Below are 16,967 nucleotides of genomic sequence, written 5' to 3'. Positions count from 1 at the left end.
GTAAACATGCAAAAGTAGTCAAACCCGAAGTACAACCATCCAGAGCATAGGTTACATAAAGGTGCAGACGAACTGATTAAGTACTAAATACACAACAAGAGAGGAACTATCCCTACATTATTTGATGGAGTGTCAGAACTCCCGATTAACCCTCGAGTGCCACAAAGGAGGATAGCTATCTAGGACCTGGAGGGGCGAAAAAACAGAAGGATGAGTGGGTAAAAACAAAGCTTTAGAAAACACATTTCTCTTTTCTGAAAGTAATAACCCCTCACTGTAAAACCCATATAGTTTCCAGAAAATAATACTACATAATACGAAAATGAATGTACAAGAGATGTGAAAACAGAGACATGCCATGCCACAATATCGCAACAATAGTAAATGTAAGCTAGGTGTAAAATCAATCTAAACCAGCGTACCAGTCGGAGTCACCTAATGTGACCTGTATGATTGGACCTATTACTCATCAATCTATGCTAGGACATGAGTTGGAATCACCTAGTGTGTCCTGTACGACAAGTTGGGTGTAAATATGTACGCTCTAGTGCCACGATCACGTGATGGCTAGCGATAAATTGCGGGTCAGCTACTAGTCGAAACTGCCTATTGTAATCTGTACGACAGGCTAGTACCTACTTGGATCCAAGGCGAGCGTGCAGTGCGGGAGGTGAACATACACGTGAAGGTTGTCCCTTGGCCCAAGGCGGGAGCACAATCACCGGGGTGCATCAATCATGAGCTCTAAATGAATATATGCATGCTCGTATAATGCAACCATTTCAACCACATAATAACTTACCTGAACTTACCTGCGCCTCCATAGTATCATTTGACATAATCACAATTCTCATCATAATGCAATATTTAAATATAGCACATTTAAATAATGGCATGCTATGCATAATCAATTTAAAACATTTCTGGAAACCATAAGATATATATATATATATATATATATATATGCGAAACAACTATTTTTAGTTAATTAAATAGCACATACACAAGAATCTAAGAATAACTTCTCATAGTTTTCTCAAATGGAAGGTTTGAATATATGAAAATGTTCTACTCGAAGTCACGGATCGGCACATAAAAACCACTTGCTAGCTAGAGGCCAGACTCGCCCTCACACGTCGTCCAACCCACAGCCATACGCACAGCCACGCGCAGGCACGTTCATGGCATTCGCGATGGAAACCCTAATGGACGTTAGGAATATTCAGTTAGAATAGGTGAAATATTCCATTAAATGGTAACGGCGTTACCTGACGCCATTAGAATATTTCGTTAACTTTAAAAGAATATACCTTGTCTTCTCCGGTCAGCTTCGCCATCTGCCGTTGCCAGCGCCGCCATCTGGTTCGTCGGTTTCAGAGAAAATTCGCCGGATTCTGGGAAAATCTTCAAACCTTAATATCAAGCTCATTTCTCAACCAAAATCCATGAAATTTATATGGATTTAACACTCTTGAGGAGTAGAACAAGTTCGTACCTCTTAAAAGTCCAAAATCGAATGAAAAACAGCCTGAAAATACCTCGAAAATTCTAACCAAAACTAAAATTCCTCGAACTTACTTGTTCGAACGTCAACTTCACTCCAAACTTACTCTAGGGTCCTTAGGGAGTTGTGTAGAGGCTTCCGCACGTCCTAAAACCTTGAAATCTCATCATGATCACAATGATACCAACTCGATCAAGTCGGAGCTTCCGAGTTGGCGAGTTAAAACTCATCCATTCATCGATCAGATAGTACGACTGGGTTCGTGGGGTCGAGTTGAGTACGATGGTGGTATTTGCAAGTTTGATCTGCAATGATTTGGGGATGGTTGTGTTGTGGTGGTGTCTCGGGTGCGAGAAAGAGAGAGAGAAAAAGAAATAGTACCTGATTGAGCAGAGAGAAGAGAGATATAATCTAATTGGGCTAGGGAAAATAGGAACTAAAATAATTGGTGAATAAGGTTAGTGATAAAAATAATGTAAAACTGCATATGTACATCCACGTCACTTAGGCAACCAGGGTATAATCGTCATTTTACACACTTAGGGAGAAAATTATATAGAAAATAGGGACGGGTCGTCATAGTCTACTCCCCTTAAGAAAATTTCGTCCCCACAATACCAACACAAAAACAAATCAATAATCATAGAACAGACATGGATAGAAGTCTCGCATGCGTTCCTTCGTCACCAAAGTGGCTTCTTCAACTGAGTGGTTCCTCCATAAAACTTTCACCACACGAACGGCCTTGTTCCTGGGAACCTTATCTTTCCAATCTAGATAGGTCACTAGAACCTCATCATAAGTCAAGTCTGGATTAATCTTTAGTGGCTGAGGAGGAATCACGTGTGAAGGATCAAACACATATCTACGCAGCATAGACACGTGGAACACGTTATGCATCTTCGATAATTTCGGAGGTAGCTCAAGCAAGTAGGCAACTTCACCAACTCGCTCGGTGATCTGATACGGTCCAATATAATGAGGACTTAGGTTTCCTTTCTTCCCGAACTGTACCACACATTTCCACGGCGACAACTTCAAAAACACCCAATCTCCCACCTTATATACCCTGTCTGTTGAATGTCTATCGACTATACTCTTTTGACAATCCTGGGATGCCTTTAGATTAGCTTTTATCACCTAAATGTCTTGTGTGGTTTCATCCACAATCTTAGGACCCACTAAGAGTCTCTCGCCAACTTCAAATCAATATAATGGGGTACTATAAGGTTTCCCATAAAGCGCTTCAAAATATGACATACCAATGCTAGAATGATAGCTGTTATTATAAATGAACTCGATCAAAGCTAAGCATTTATGCCAAGCGTCGCCAAACTGCAAAATTGAGGATCTTAACATATCTTCCAGCGTCTGAATAGTCCTCTCAGATTGCCCATCTGTCAGAGGATGATAAGTCGTGCTATAAAGCATATTCAAACCGAGAGCTTCTTGGAAAGTTACCCAAAATTTTGAAGTGAATCTGGGATCCCGATCAGAAATATTACTAACCGGAACACCATGGAACTTAACAATTGCAGAGATAAACTGTTCAACCAACTGATCAACGAGTAATTCTCATGAATGGGTTTGAAATGTGCTGACTTAGTAAGTCGATCAACTATCACCCAAATACCATCATAACCATTCCGTGTACGAGGTAACTTGTACACGAAATCCATGGTAATATTATCCCATTTCCATTGAGATACGGGAAAAGGTTGCAGTAATCCAAACGGCTTCTTCCTTTCTACCTTGACCTGCTGACAAATTGCACAACAACTTACATATTCTGTGATTTCTCTTTTCATACCAGGCCAATAATATAATGGACAGATGGTATGATACATCTTAGTACTCTCAGGATGCATAGCATAAGCTAAAACATGTGCTTGATCAAGTATTTCTTTCTTCAATTCTTTTGTCTGGCACATACATCCAATCACCCTACATAAGCATACCATTTGGTCTCCTATTTTCCTTTCTAACACTGCTTGTACCAACATTTGTGATTCTAGGTCATTTGCCTGAGCTTCGAGTACACGATTCAGCAAAATTGGCATAACTTGGAAATTAGCAAGTAGAGCTCCCTCGTGGTCTGTTCCCAATGTAACTCTAGTAGATCACAATTCAATCAAGAGTGGAGCACTGCGTGCATAAAGTGTGTTAAGTCGACCCTAGGATTTCCTGCTTAAAGCATCAACTACAGAGAAGATCCGACACTTTTCCCCATTCTTAATTGTGCAATCATAATCACTAAGCAACTCAATCCATCTCTGCTATCCGAGATTAAGATCTTTCTAAGTAAAAATGTATTTAAGGCTTTTATGGTTGGTGAAGATCCGACACGTTTCCACATACAAACAATGCCTCTTGATTTTCAATGCAAAAACAATAGCTGCTAACTCGAGATCATAAGTGCGATAATTCATTTTGTGGGGCTTTAACTATCGCGAAGCATACACGATCACTCTTCCATGCTGCATTAATACACATCCCAAACCATTCAAAACAGCATCACTATAGATCTCGAAGTTCCCACTATCATCAGGAAGTGCCAGAACAGGTGCATAAGTGAGACAACATTTCAATTGCTAAAAACTTTGCTCACAATCATCACTCCACTCAAATTTATCTCCCTTCCTACTTAACCTGGTCAGAGGCAGGGGTATAGCTAATAAATCTTTCACAAAGCATTGGTAATAGCCCGCAAGACCAAGAAAACTCCGTACTTCCGTGGCAGTCCGAGGCTATTCCCAATTCTCCACGACAGCTACTTTCTGAGGGTCCACAAGAATACCTGAAGGAGGATTTTGTGAAAACATGTTCAGTTGAATAACATCTATAGCATGCATTTAACAATTAAAAGGCGGAATCATGTTTGCATGCATTCAAAAACAAAACATTACCCATGAAATTCAAAGCCTAGTAGATTGGTGAACCAAGACTCAACTCAAATCAAAGTGAGTTGAGAAATATATACCTTTGTAAATTCCTCTTTTCATAAGCAAAGGCTAATCACCCAAAGAGAGGGCCTTCATTCCTTGCATCTAAAATCTATGGGTTTGGATGGAAGAATATGGTTCTCCAAGTTCCCAAAATTGAGAACCTCTAAGTATCCACACCAAGGTAAGATTGATGAAGAAATGAGTGACCTTGGAGTAGTGGGATTGCTAGATACACCCTCCAAGGGGGCCGGCCTCTTTAGAGAGAAAGGAGAGCTTTGTGTTCTCTCCAATTTCCTAAAAGAAAACCCTAAATGAATTTTGGCTATAAAGTCATATTTATACCTTTATTCATTGGAGTGGCAAACTTGTAATTAAAGCAAGTTCACTACCCTCCTCTAAATGGCCGGCCATAGGGTTTTGTTTGGGCTTTTTGGGCCTTTGTGAATTAAGTTGTCATAAAACTTAAGTCAATGGGCTTGACGTTCGAAGCCCATTGGGTCTTAAGGTCCAAAACTATCCCGAGGTCTTTAACGAACTTATTCGTCTAATTAATTAACATATTAATTAATCCTTGCCATAAATAATTAAACCATTTAATTATTCTTACTCATCTCCATTGTTTCTTCAATCTCCACCTTACACGGTGTACAATCCATTAGGTTCCTTTTAGCGAGGCAGTGGGCGATTAAAACTCTTTAAAATCGATTGTGAATTGAAACTTACTTTCAATTCTCCCTTTAGTGTTTATACACGTTTAGGGCTTCCACAAACCAAGAGTGACACCTAGCAGCATATCATGGTTACCCAAGCTAATCAGAAGAGGTAGAGAACCTATTCAGTTTAGGATTACAAATGCAATACGGTCTTTATCTAATACAATACTCTTGACCACATTGTTTGGTTTGATAGTTTATTCATGTCTACTATCCAATGTGATTCGTGTGCTTATATGATTACCTTGAATGTGATTTAGAACGACTTTTCTAAATCTCATTCATACTTTGGCCAGAGATTCTTAATCATATCATAGAGTATTCTCCCCCAAACGGTTTGAAGGTTAGAGATCCCTTGTTGCGCATTCACTTGCCTCCATAGCTAAGTGGCTTAACCCCAACGATGCCGTGGACACCCGCGGATGGGGTGACTTTGACATAATCAAAGATCAAGGACTTAACCACAAGACAAACGTGATGCCTCAGGTCAAAGGACTACTTTGCATTATCCCAACCATGAGTTCTCATGTGACATGAATATGAAAACTCTTCATTGATCGTGTTCAATGAACTCATTCTCTATTGAGCACCTACGTACTTGTCTTGATGTCACACACACCAATGACTCGAGACTAGTCACTCTCCCTGAGAGAATACACAACACGTACTGATCTTAACGGACTGTCAATGCCCAATTGGCAATCCTATGATCAGGAACGTTTAGGATGTGTCTACGAAAGAATGGTCTCATGAATCTAACTTCTTTAGATCGCATTCTCCCAATCACATATTCCTTGGACTTATCGTTTAAGCATATAACATTTATATGAGACGGCTCAAACAATAATCTTTGCCCTTGATATTAAACTATATTAGTTTAACATGTGAAATGTCCGTAAAGTATCATCATATGATTGGTTTTAGGGCACATTTCCAACAATCTCCCACTTGCACTAGAGCCAATCAGCTTAGTCATCAGTGATGATACCTCTTCTGTAGTCATTTCATAAATGGCTGAATAGTAGGCCTAGACAATGGATATCTATATGTTATCCATAGAAGCAACCTTGAGAATAACGACGTCACCATTATACATGATTCTCAATCATGTGGTTCAGTTTCTCATATGAGTTCGGACCTTGATGAGACCTTGATTCCCTGGCTTGAGCTATCGCCCCATTAGTGTCATAGTGTCAGTACACTAGATACACTTTCTGGTTGGAACCGAATAGAGAGTTCATAAATGAACTTTCCCATCCAAACAACATTGTTGTAAGCTTCTATATGGCAATATATTTTGCATTCATAATGGAACACACTAAAGTCATTACTTTAATGTTTCCATCCAAATATCACTTTAGTCATAATAAAGAGATATCCGTTTATCTCTTCATTCATAATGAAGAAACATCCAATGATGGATTAGATTCATAATCTAATACATTTACGCTTCCTTTACGTTACTCTAATTCTTCCTCATTCTTTGAGGAATCTATCTTTTAGTATTTCTTAAATACTTAAGGACTCACTTGACAGTTGCCATGGTTTTGATCCTGGGCTTGCACTGATATCGTCTTGTACCGTTCTAGGTACAACTCATATTAATGTTTTTCATACAATATGAAATACATAAATCACCTTTTTGCGTATGCATAAAGGATTATATTTACGCATTATTTCTTTGGGAGTCAAAGAGTACGTTCTCTTTGAGAAGAGCAACTTCTTAGTCTCACTAGAGTTGTCCTTCTAATTGAAGTTTATCATCATATGAGAAACTTTCTAGCATCTATTGTCTATTATTAGGGATTGATATAATCCAATTATATCATGAAATATATCATTATAGATTTCAATCCCATGTATATAGACTATATCTCCCATATACATTCTATCTTCATATAATGTTTCAAAGTCATAACTTTAAAGAAGAAGTATTCTTTTCATTTCCAAAATTAATATATCATATATATATATATTTAAATTTTTAGGAACATGATTAACTCCCACTAATCTTTTGTAAACCTAGTAAACAAAGGATTCATTTACATCTTTATGAGAAATCAAACGATTTGATCTTTCTCTCATAAGACGCTTATAGCTCCCACTAGCTTGCTAAGATCCATGATGGATGGATCTACACAACTTACATGTCTTGTGATTCATAGTTTTAGACATATATTATCAAGACTATCTTAATAATGGTTTCGAAAACCCATATTATGTCCAAACATTGAATCACCATTTAGTTGTAACTAGCAATCTTAGAATTAATTGAAACCAAGACTATCTCAAAGATGGTTTCTACAAAGTCAACCATTATCTTTGATTGCAGTCACCTTAAGCTACCAATTAGCTATGGGGGTTTCATTATTTCGGGTCAAATGGTACTTTACCATTTCCTTGAGTATATATCATATATACACTCAATGTAGTAATAAGGATTTTCATTCTTATTTCTTTCGAATTAAGAGGTGCAACTCTATGACATAGTCATAAAGTTCAAACCATTCAACTGAGACGGTTTATAAATCCTTCTCGACTACCTTGGAGCTTTTGGTATAGGAACTAGGTTGTTTATATTTGTTGATTACTTTCTTGTCTCTCAAAGAACCCATTCTTTGAGTTCTATCTCTTGTTCATTTGCTTTTAGGCAAATCACATTGTAGGATTACAATGAACTACCCAACAAAACAACATTTGTTAGTTGGTTTATAGAAGTGATATCCAAATGTTAATTTAAGGATATCCACAAGATAATTCTCAAACAAATATTGCTTATTAGCTCACAACCCCAAATCTTAACATGCTTGAGATTTGTCTTTCTTTCCAACTACATCTTATGGAGTCATGTAAAATTTGGAAGATCTACTAATTGACAATCATATTGTTTTAGAAGTATATATCCTATATATGGGTAATAGATAACATCCAACGAACTAAATCTTATTTAAGTTCGTTCTTCTCCTTAATGGAGAAATTTATTATCTTATGATGCTTCTTTCCTTGATATCTTTCAAGGAGACTCATCTAAAGTGTTTCTTTTCCTTGGATCAAATCTAAGGAGGTAAATACTTTAGACGTCTTACTCATCAACTTACATTTCTTGAATTCTTTGAAAACTTTTGCAAAACATTCAGACTTGTGTTTATTCAAAATAAACTATAGTCCAACCGAGAGTGATCTTCGGTGAATGTCATACAACATGAGTAGTATTATGTTTGTGGACAAGTGCCACTAACATCTAAGTGAATTAACCTCAACAACTTTGTGATTCTTTCTTCTTTCCAAAAGAATAAAGATTCGAACATTTCGCCTCTATACAATTTTAACAAGAAGGCATTGGATCCGGATCTAACGATCCAAAGCATCCATCTATCACCAACTCGTAACTTATGTTTTAGAGGTATCACAACTTTAGTTGGGATTAGTCACTACCTTGCAACCTTTTGGGTTTTAAGCATCATTATATTCTAAACAGTTAACACTACCATATCATCTCTACTATAGAGACAATCAATTAGATTACTATAATCCAATCATTGATTAATAAAGAACAATGTTTTGTCAAACAAAACATTCATCCATCTCTACTATAGTGACGGAATTAAATTCCTTAAAATTGGAATGTAAAGACAATCATCGGTTTTTCCAATTTCTTTGGTAGTTCATATGAGGAAGTAAGTACTATCTGCCTTCGCAGAGATCTATATTTTATTCACGTTCCGAATGTGAAGTACCTTTTCTTCTCTCATATATCTTCTACTTCTTATTAGTCACACTTTTACAACGATTGTAAAACATAGTTACTAATACGGAATCAAGCATTCAAGTAGAAGAACCAACTGTTTTGAACTATTCAAGAACAATTTACAACACCTTCGAAATGTGTGTTCTTGACACTTGCAAGACATTTCTTGCAAATACCCCTTCCAATGTCCATCCTTTCATAAAGAAAGTTTGTTCCCTTGGAGTTATTTTTACTTTCTTCATTTGATTTCTCCTTTGACTACAATAGTCATGGTCCCTAAACTCCCACTATCTCTCTTGAAACTTATTTCAATTGTGTTATACACATCAAACGATTTTGGAGAGTATGTGTTTATTGTTCACGATACAGTTTACAATAAACTTAGTGAACCATTAGGATAGGGACATAAAGGTGAAGTCCTTGCCTAGTTTCCGTCTCGTTAAGTGGTTTATCACTTCAACACTCAATGATTCAAAATCATCATAAGTCCATGTTGATGGACTATTTTTGTCAACCAACCATTATGTTCTAAACATAATTACAAACTTTCAAGAGTTGTACAAGGCAACTCTCATTTCTTCATACAACAATTTGTAAGTGAAGAATCATGGCACATTAAGTGTCCATGCCTTTGTGCTTTCTTCTCAAGTTCTTTGTTCATTTAACAAAGAAACAAGCACTAGTGTTTGCATTGACTAAGGGTTGTTCAAAGCAACTCTTATTTCTTCATACAACGATTTGTAATTGAATAATTATGACTTTAAAAGTGTTGTCCTCTTTATGATAGACTTTTTCTAACATATTCTTCTAATGATACATTATCAATAGGAAGATTGTGAGGATTAGACTACTTAGGTACATTTACAAGCCATTAAAGACAATCTATGGTTTTGTAGTACCAAGTACGGAAACTAAAGCTTTCGGCTTTTATTTGTCAAGTGTTGGATAGCGTTTGCAAATATATTGGTAAACAAATACATAACGAATATAAATTGATTGATTTTAAGCCATTTGATTCCGGTCTTTAAATCAAATAGCACCACCCACTATTTTTGGCAAATTCCATATCCCTCATTGGAATTCGAGAGTTTTGGATGAAACTCTTAGTAGGGTATGGGAGACTCACTACTACCAAGCCCACCTCACAATGATATGATGTTGGCTATCATTAATAATAATGAGAGAGTACGCTTACTCATTTGCATCTCTTGCAAGTACCCATCTTATTTGGCCTCTAGAGAATGTCACCTCACAATGATATGATGTTGGCTCCATTGCACTTAGTTAAGTCATTCCCACCATGCTTAGTTCGTGAAGGGATTCAAGAATAGCCTCACGATAATACGATGTCGGCCATCCTCGTTGCCTACACTCACCTCATCAAGTATGTATATAGACTCCTCCTGAGTATAAGCATGCACTTTGCACTCCCCCATGATAGGGTGAAGGCGGTGTACAAGTCATAAACGATTGGAGCCTACCACGGTGGAAGGCCACGAAAGAGTGTTCAAAGCACTCTCACGCTTATCAACTTAATAATGGTTTGGTTGAGGGTTTTAGGTCTCATCACATATAAATATTCATTTTAATCTTTATTAAAACAATTTTGGTCCTATTATAACTATTGGTCCGTTTGATTGTTTTAGTTGTATATAATACTCCCACTATGCTTATAAAACGGTTTTTAAAGCAAGAGTATATGATACTACTAACATAAGGTTTGCATTCATTGATGGACTATATAGTTGCCTTAGGGCCCTTAGGATGACTATGAACCTTTGTTTAGATTCAACACGAGCCTAGTGTTGAATCTCGGTCTAGGGATGGTGATTGATTTTAGTTACGCGTTTAATCACATTAAGGCGTGTTGTCTTAGGGGCGTTGGACCCAACTACTTCATTTTCATGCATATCAAATAAAGCAAGAAAGAAGTACTTCAAAGTAAAGGTGAGCTTATGCTCATTACAACATTTGCATAAATCAAATTACTTTAAAGTAAAGAAGAGCTTATGCTCTTTTACAACATTTGATCAAATCAAATTACAACCAAAATCTAATCTACACATTCCCATGGTTCAAACAAATTTGAAACGGCCTATCACATAGCTCAATTATCGTAGGCTTAGGTTCATAATCACCCTTTAATTAATTAACACTTTAACTAATTAAATTGAATGCAACATTTTTCATTTGGTTTTTGTATCCATAAAATTGATTTAAATGGAGCTAAATGAAATGAAAATCCAATTCTCATTTAAAGAGATAAAACAATTTTGTTCTCAACCTAATTTGGGCCATAAAGCAATTAACCTCAACTTTTGGGCTATATTGCAAAAACATAAACTTTTGGGGTCACTTTGTAAAAACACAAAAGTCCACTACTTCATGTAAATACAAGTAGAACCCAAAATTTAAACAATGCAAAAACTTCATTAAAGGAACAAAACAATTTGTCCTTTAGCGTTTTTGGACCTAAATGTAAAAACGTAAACTTTTGGGCCAAAGTGCAAATACACAAAAGTATCAAAACTTTATGTAATTGCATAAAAGCCCCAAAAGTACTCCCACTTGAGGGAGGGCCGGTTTTGGATAGGAGAAATGAGTGATGTGTGTGTTGATTGCAAAGTTAGACATAAAGCATGCAAGTGGTGCATGACATAAATGTCATGCAAGTGGTGTGTGTGAAATGGAATTCATCTTTACACACCCATCACCATTTCTTACACCATTTAAACAAATATCTAACACATTAAATCATTTGAAAAACATAAAACATAAACTTTATGAAATAAATCAAAACTTTGAATCAAAACAGAAATCTTTTTGTTCTTGGCAAAAATGTCAAGAACAATGAAGAACATTCATGAAAAACCCAAAAAATTTCCATGAACATTTTACTCCAAAAAAACATCCCAAAACCATTCAAACTTTAGGGAAATAACATATAACCAAACTAGGGTACATAGGGGTTCCAAAAGTTACTTGAAAACACTTTTAACAAGTCAAACAAGAACCCAAAAATCCACCCTTTGAATTTGGCCGAAAATTCCCAAAAGCATGGCACCAAATTTTAGCTCCAATATTCATGCTCATATGAACTACATCTACAACATTTGAGATGGCAAATTTTCTAACAAAAAAGAAACAAGAATAAAGCTTGTAACATATTACAACTTTTAAATCACAAACTATGAACCACAAAACCCAAAAGGATTCACCAACTACTAGACCTAGGCTCTGATACCACTTGAAGGAGGATTTTGTGAAAACATGTTCATTTGAGCAACATCATATAGCATGCAATTAACAATTAAAGGTGGAATCATGCTTGCATGCATTCAAAAACAAAACATTACCCATGAAATTCAAAGCCTAGTAGATTGGTGAACCAAGACTCAACTCAAATCAAAGTGAGTTAAGAAATATATACCTTTGTAGATTCCTCTTTGCATAAGCAAAGGCTAATCACCCAAAGAGAGGGCCTTCATTCCTTGCATCTAAAATCTATGGGTTTGGATGGAAGAATATGGTTCTCCAAGTTCCCAAAATTGAGAACCTCTAAGTATCCACACCAAGGTAAGATTGATGAAGAAATGAGTGACCTTGGAGTAGTGGGATTGCTAGATACACCCTCCAAGGGGGCCGGCCTCTTTAGAGAGAAAGGAGAGCTTTGTGTTCTCTCCAATTTCCTAAAAGAAAACCCTAAATGAATTTTGGCTATAAAGTCATATTTATACCTTTATTCATTGGAGTGGCAAACTTGTAATTAAAGCAAGTTCACTACCCTCCTCTAAATGGCCGGCCATAGGGTTTTGTTTGGGCTTTTTGGGCCTTTGTGAATTAAGTTGTCATACAACTTAAGTCAATGGGCTTGACATTCGAAGCCCATTGGGCCTTAAGGTCCAAAACTATCCCGAGGTCTTTAACGAACTTATTCGTTTAATTAATTAACATATTAATTAATCCTTGCCATAAATAATTAAACCATTTAATTATTCTTACTCATCTCCATTGTTTCTTCAATCTCCACCTTACACGGTGTACGATCCATTAGGTTCCTTTTAGCGAGGCAGTGGGCGATTAAAACTCTTTCAATACGGTCTTTCTCTAATACAATACTCTTGACCACATTGTTTGGTTTGATAGTTTATTCATGTCTACTATCCAATGTGATTCGTGTGCTTATATGATTACCTTGAATGTGATTTAGAACGACTTTTCTAATTCTCATTCATACTCTGTCCAGAGATTCTTAATCATATCATAGAGTATTCTCCCCCAAACGGTTTGAAGGTTAGAGATCCCTTGTTGCGCATTCACTTACCTCCATAGCTAAGTGGCTTAACCTCAACGATGCTGTGGACACCCGCGGATGGGGTGACTTTGACATAATCAAAGATCAAGGACTTAACCACAAGACAAACGTGATGCCTCAGGTCAAAGGACTACTTTGCATTATCCCAACCATGAGTTCTCATGTGACATGAATATGAGAACTCTTCGTTGATCGTGTTCAGTGAACTCATTCTCTATTGAGCACCTACGTACTTGTCTTGATATCACACACACCAATGACTCGAGACTAGTCACTCTTCCTGAGAGAATACACAGCACGTACTGATCTTAACGGACTGTCAATGCCCAATTGGCAATCCTATGATCAGGAACGTTTAGGATGTGTCTACGAAAGAATGGTCTCATGAATCTAACTTCTTTAGATCGCATTCTCCCAATCACATATTCCTTGGACTTATCGTTTAAGCATATAACATTTATATGAGACGGCTCAAACAATAATCTTTGCCCTTGATATTAAACTATATTAGTTTAACATGTGAAATGTCCGTAAAGTATCATCATATGATTGGTTTTAGGGCACATTTCTAACAATACCCTGGGCTGATATCATGTGTCCTAATAACGACACTTGATCCAGCCAGAACTAAGATTTATTAAATTTAGCATACAACTGATTTTCCCTTAACTTCTTCAAAACAAGACTTAAGTGTCTAGCATGCTCCGCTTTAGTCTTAGAATATACCAAAATATCATCGATGAAGACAATGATGAATTTGTCGAGATACGGCCGAAATACTCGATTCATCAGGTCCATAAAGGCTATTGGAGCATTCGTTAACCCGAATGGCATCACAAGAAACTCATAATGGCCATAATGAGTTCGAAATGTTGTCTTTGGAACATCCTCACGCTTGATCTTCATCTCATAGTACCCTGATCTTAGATCATTCTTCGAAAAGACACAGGCACCACGAAGCTGGTAAAAATGAACATCAATACGAGGCAACAGATAACAATTTTTAATTGTTACCCAATTTAACTGTCGATAATCATTACACAGCCTCAAAGTTTTATCTTTCTTCCGTACAAAAAAAACTGAAGCTCCCCAAGGAGAAGTACTCGACTGGATAAAACCCTTATCAATAAGGTCTTGCAACTGGGTTTTCAATTCTCTTAACTCAGTAGGAGCCGGTTAAAGAAATAGGATCTGTACATGGAATTAGACCAATAGAGAACTCCACTTCACGATTTAGAGGTAGTCCAGGTAAATCATCAGGGAAGATATCAGGAAAGTGTCTGACTACTCGAACATCTTCCACACGAGCAGAATTATCCTCATTCAGCACCACATAAGCTAGGTAGTCCTGACATCCTTTCCTCAATAGTTTCTTCACCCTCAGTGCAAAGACGACGCCTTCTCTCAACCCATAACGCACACCAACGAAAGTGACCGCAGGCAAGCCTGGCCGATGGAAGGTGACAACCTTCTCATAATAATCCAACTTGGCACGATTACAATGTAACCAATCCATACCCAGAATGACATCCAAATCGACAATATCCAAAGGAACAAGATTAGCTGGCATGATGACATCCTCAACAAGAACAGGACATCCGTGATACTCCTAACTTATAGCTAAGATGAGTAGGGTGTAGTTGAGTTTTTTGAGCAAAAATATGAGATATAACAGAATGCGTAGTACCTGAATCAATTAATACTCTAGGAAAATGACCAAGAATATTCAATGAACCCATAATTAAATCACGGTTGCTCTGAGCATTTTGCAAAGTGATATGATGAACATGACTCTGCGACTGCTACCGGATTCCATGACCCCTATTTCCCTAGTTACCACATCCCTGAATACCTTGTCCTTGACTGGGCTGATTAGACTATAGTCAAACCACCACGCTTGAGGCGACGTCAAGATTCTGGGATTGTGCCCCAGCATACCACTTTGATCCGCTGCCCAGATACGGTGCATACAGTGTATAGCCTCCCTGGTACTGTGGGTAACCACCCTGATAATACGGATTAGGTGGATACGGATATGCTCCCCCAAGATACTGAGTTACGTCCCCCTGATATTGGTAAACATCACCATAACCTGTCGAAGTATAAGCACTAGGTATCTGAATTTGCTGGAGAAGGACTGCATGTGGTAATGTAGAGGGCTGAGGTTTCTGCTGATTCTGCGGACACTAGTTAGCCATATACCCTCTCTGACAACAAGTGAAACATCCACCACTAGCACTTTTACACTCTCTGAAATGACGGTTATTACACCTATGACAAAGTGGAGCACTAGAACTACTAGGATTCCTCTGTTTCTGAAAGCGAGAACCACTTGTGGATCTGCCTCCTCTCTGTGGCATATTAGAACTTGAACCCCCGCTGGATGAACCAGAACTATTACCACTGCGCTTGAAATTATGAGTTTTTCGAAGACCATAAGATGGCTGCCCTTTATTATTATTTTTCTGAGCATTACCTTTTCCCTATTCATAATCAGTATCATCCAAAGCATTCTTGGAGTCCTCAACCCGAAGTAGAACCTCGAAGAATTCTGGACATGTAGAACATGGAGTCGAAGTTGCCATAGAACACAACCGTTTGAGAGTCCCTTTCTTAAAACTTCGGAGCATCTCAGCAAGATTTGCAGCAATCTTTGGACAATATCAGGACAAATCAATAAACTTTCTATGATATTCAGTAGCTGACATTTTTCCTTGCTTCAGTTTCGAGAATTCATCCCTCTTATGATCCAAATACTCTGGTAGTATAAATCTAGTCTGAAACCGCTGCTTGAAAACCTCCCAATTCATACCATCTTGAACAAACATCAGGCATGATTCTTGAGTCCACCAGGATGTAGCCTCCAAATGTAAAAAACAAGTGGTTGTCTCAACCCACCATTCTTCTGGAAGAATTCCCTGACGCTGCATAACTTTGAAAGTTTTCTCAACACGATCGAGCCAAAGCTCAGATTTCTCAGGTCCCTCATTGCCCAATAAATTATTGATCTGAAGATGGGATACTATTTCCAAAGTAGTCATTAGAGGAGGATGAAGTGAGGACTAAATATGTTGGAAGTATGCCCACAAATCCACTCGTTTGATGTAATAGCTTTTGGAATACTTATTTTGTTAAACTATTATATATTTAATGAAGGGAAAATCTTATTGTTAATCACTATTTTATGTATTACGCGTTTAACCAATAAGGGAATCCAAGGAATGTATTTAATCTAAGAGAGAAGTGATCTAAGTATGTTAGATTAACGCGACCCTTCTCTTATGTTCATTCCTAAAATGTTCCTAGCCATAGGATTGCCAATTGGGCATTGACAATCCGTTAAGGTTAGTATGTGTTATGTTAACTCAAGCATAAAATATGACTAGTCTCAAGTCATTCAGTGTTGGACACTGGGACAAACACATAGGTGCTCAAAAAGTAATTGAGTACACTGAACAACGATCAAAATGGAGGTTAGAGCTCAACAACTTGCAGTAATAGACTTATCAATTGCCCAAGTTTGGTCTTCGCAGCAAGCCACTTCAGAAGGTTGTCAAGCCACAGGGACTTCTTTGGGTTCTATCCAGGTACGTTTAGAAGCGTTGGTGCGAGAACAAGAATAGTTGGAAGTCAAAGCATCACAACTTCACGGTGTTCTCTCGGAGCGGGAAGCTACACTTTCTCAACATCAAAAGGAGATTTTACACCTAGAGAAAGGGAAAGGTGTGGCCATGGAAGTACC

General features: G+C 37.5%; 1 protein-coding gene across 1 annotated transcript; it reads right to left on the bottom strand.

Moving 5' to 3' along the window:
• Window positions 1-2,137: 2,137 nt before the first annotated feature.
• On the bottom strand, window positions 2,138-14,795 carry LOC139196317 (uncharacterized). Its single transcript, XM_070822018.1, has 5 exons — window positions 14,451-14,795; window positions 13,952-14,185; window positions 3,130-3,261; window positions 2,966-3,061; window positions 2,138-2,512 (listed from the first exon to the last, which is right to left on the bottom strand). The coding sequence occupies exons 1-5, from the start codon at window positions 14,793-14,795 to the stop codon at window positions 2,138-2,140; spliced, it is 1,182 nt and encodes a 393-aa protein (XP_070678119.1).
• Between the last annotated feature and the right edge of the window lie 2,172 nt (window positions 14,796-16,967).

This window comes from Malus domestica, chromosome 01 (assembly GCF_042453785.1).
Source record: "Malus domestica chromosome 01, GDT2T_hap1".
Lineage (NCBI taxonomy): Eukaryota > Viridiplantae > Streptophyta > Magnoliopsida > Rosales > Rosaceae > Malus > Malus domestica.
This window is presented reverse-complemented; position numbering and strand designations above follow the sequence as displayed.

What these genes read in the sequence shown, in the direction of transcription:
- LOC139196317 (XM_070822018.1), bottom strand. Translation starts at nt 14,795, where the DNA reads ATGCCAGCTAATCTTGTTCCTTTGGATATTGTCGATTTGGATGTCATT. An exon ending in TCTTCATCGATGATATTTTG is followed by an intron (nt 3,262 to 13,951) that starts GTATATTCTAAG and finishes ATTTGTCAGCAG; the next exon opens with GTCAAGGTAGAAAGGAAGAA. An exon ending in GATTCACTTCAAAATTTTGG is followed by an intron (nt 2,513 to 2,965) that starts GTAACTTTCCAA and finishes TGTGTGGTACAG; the next exon opens with TTCGGGAAGAAAGGAAACCT.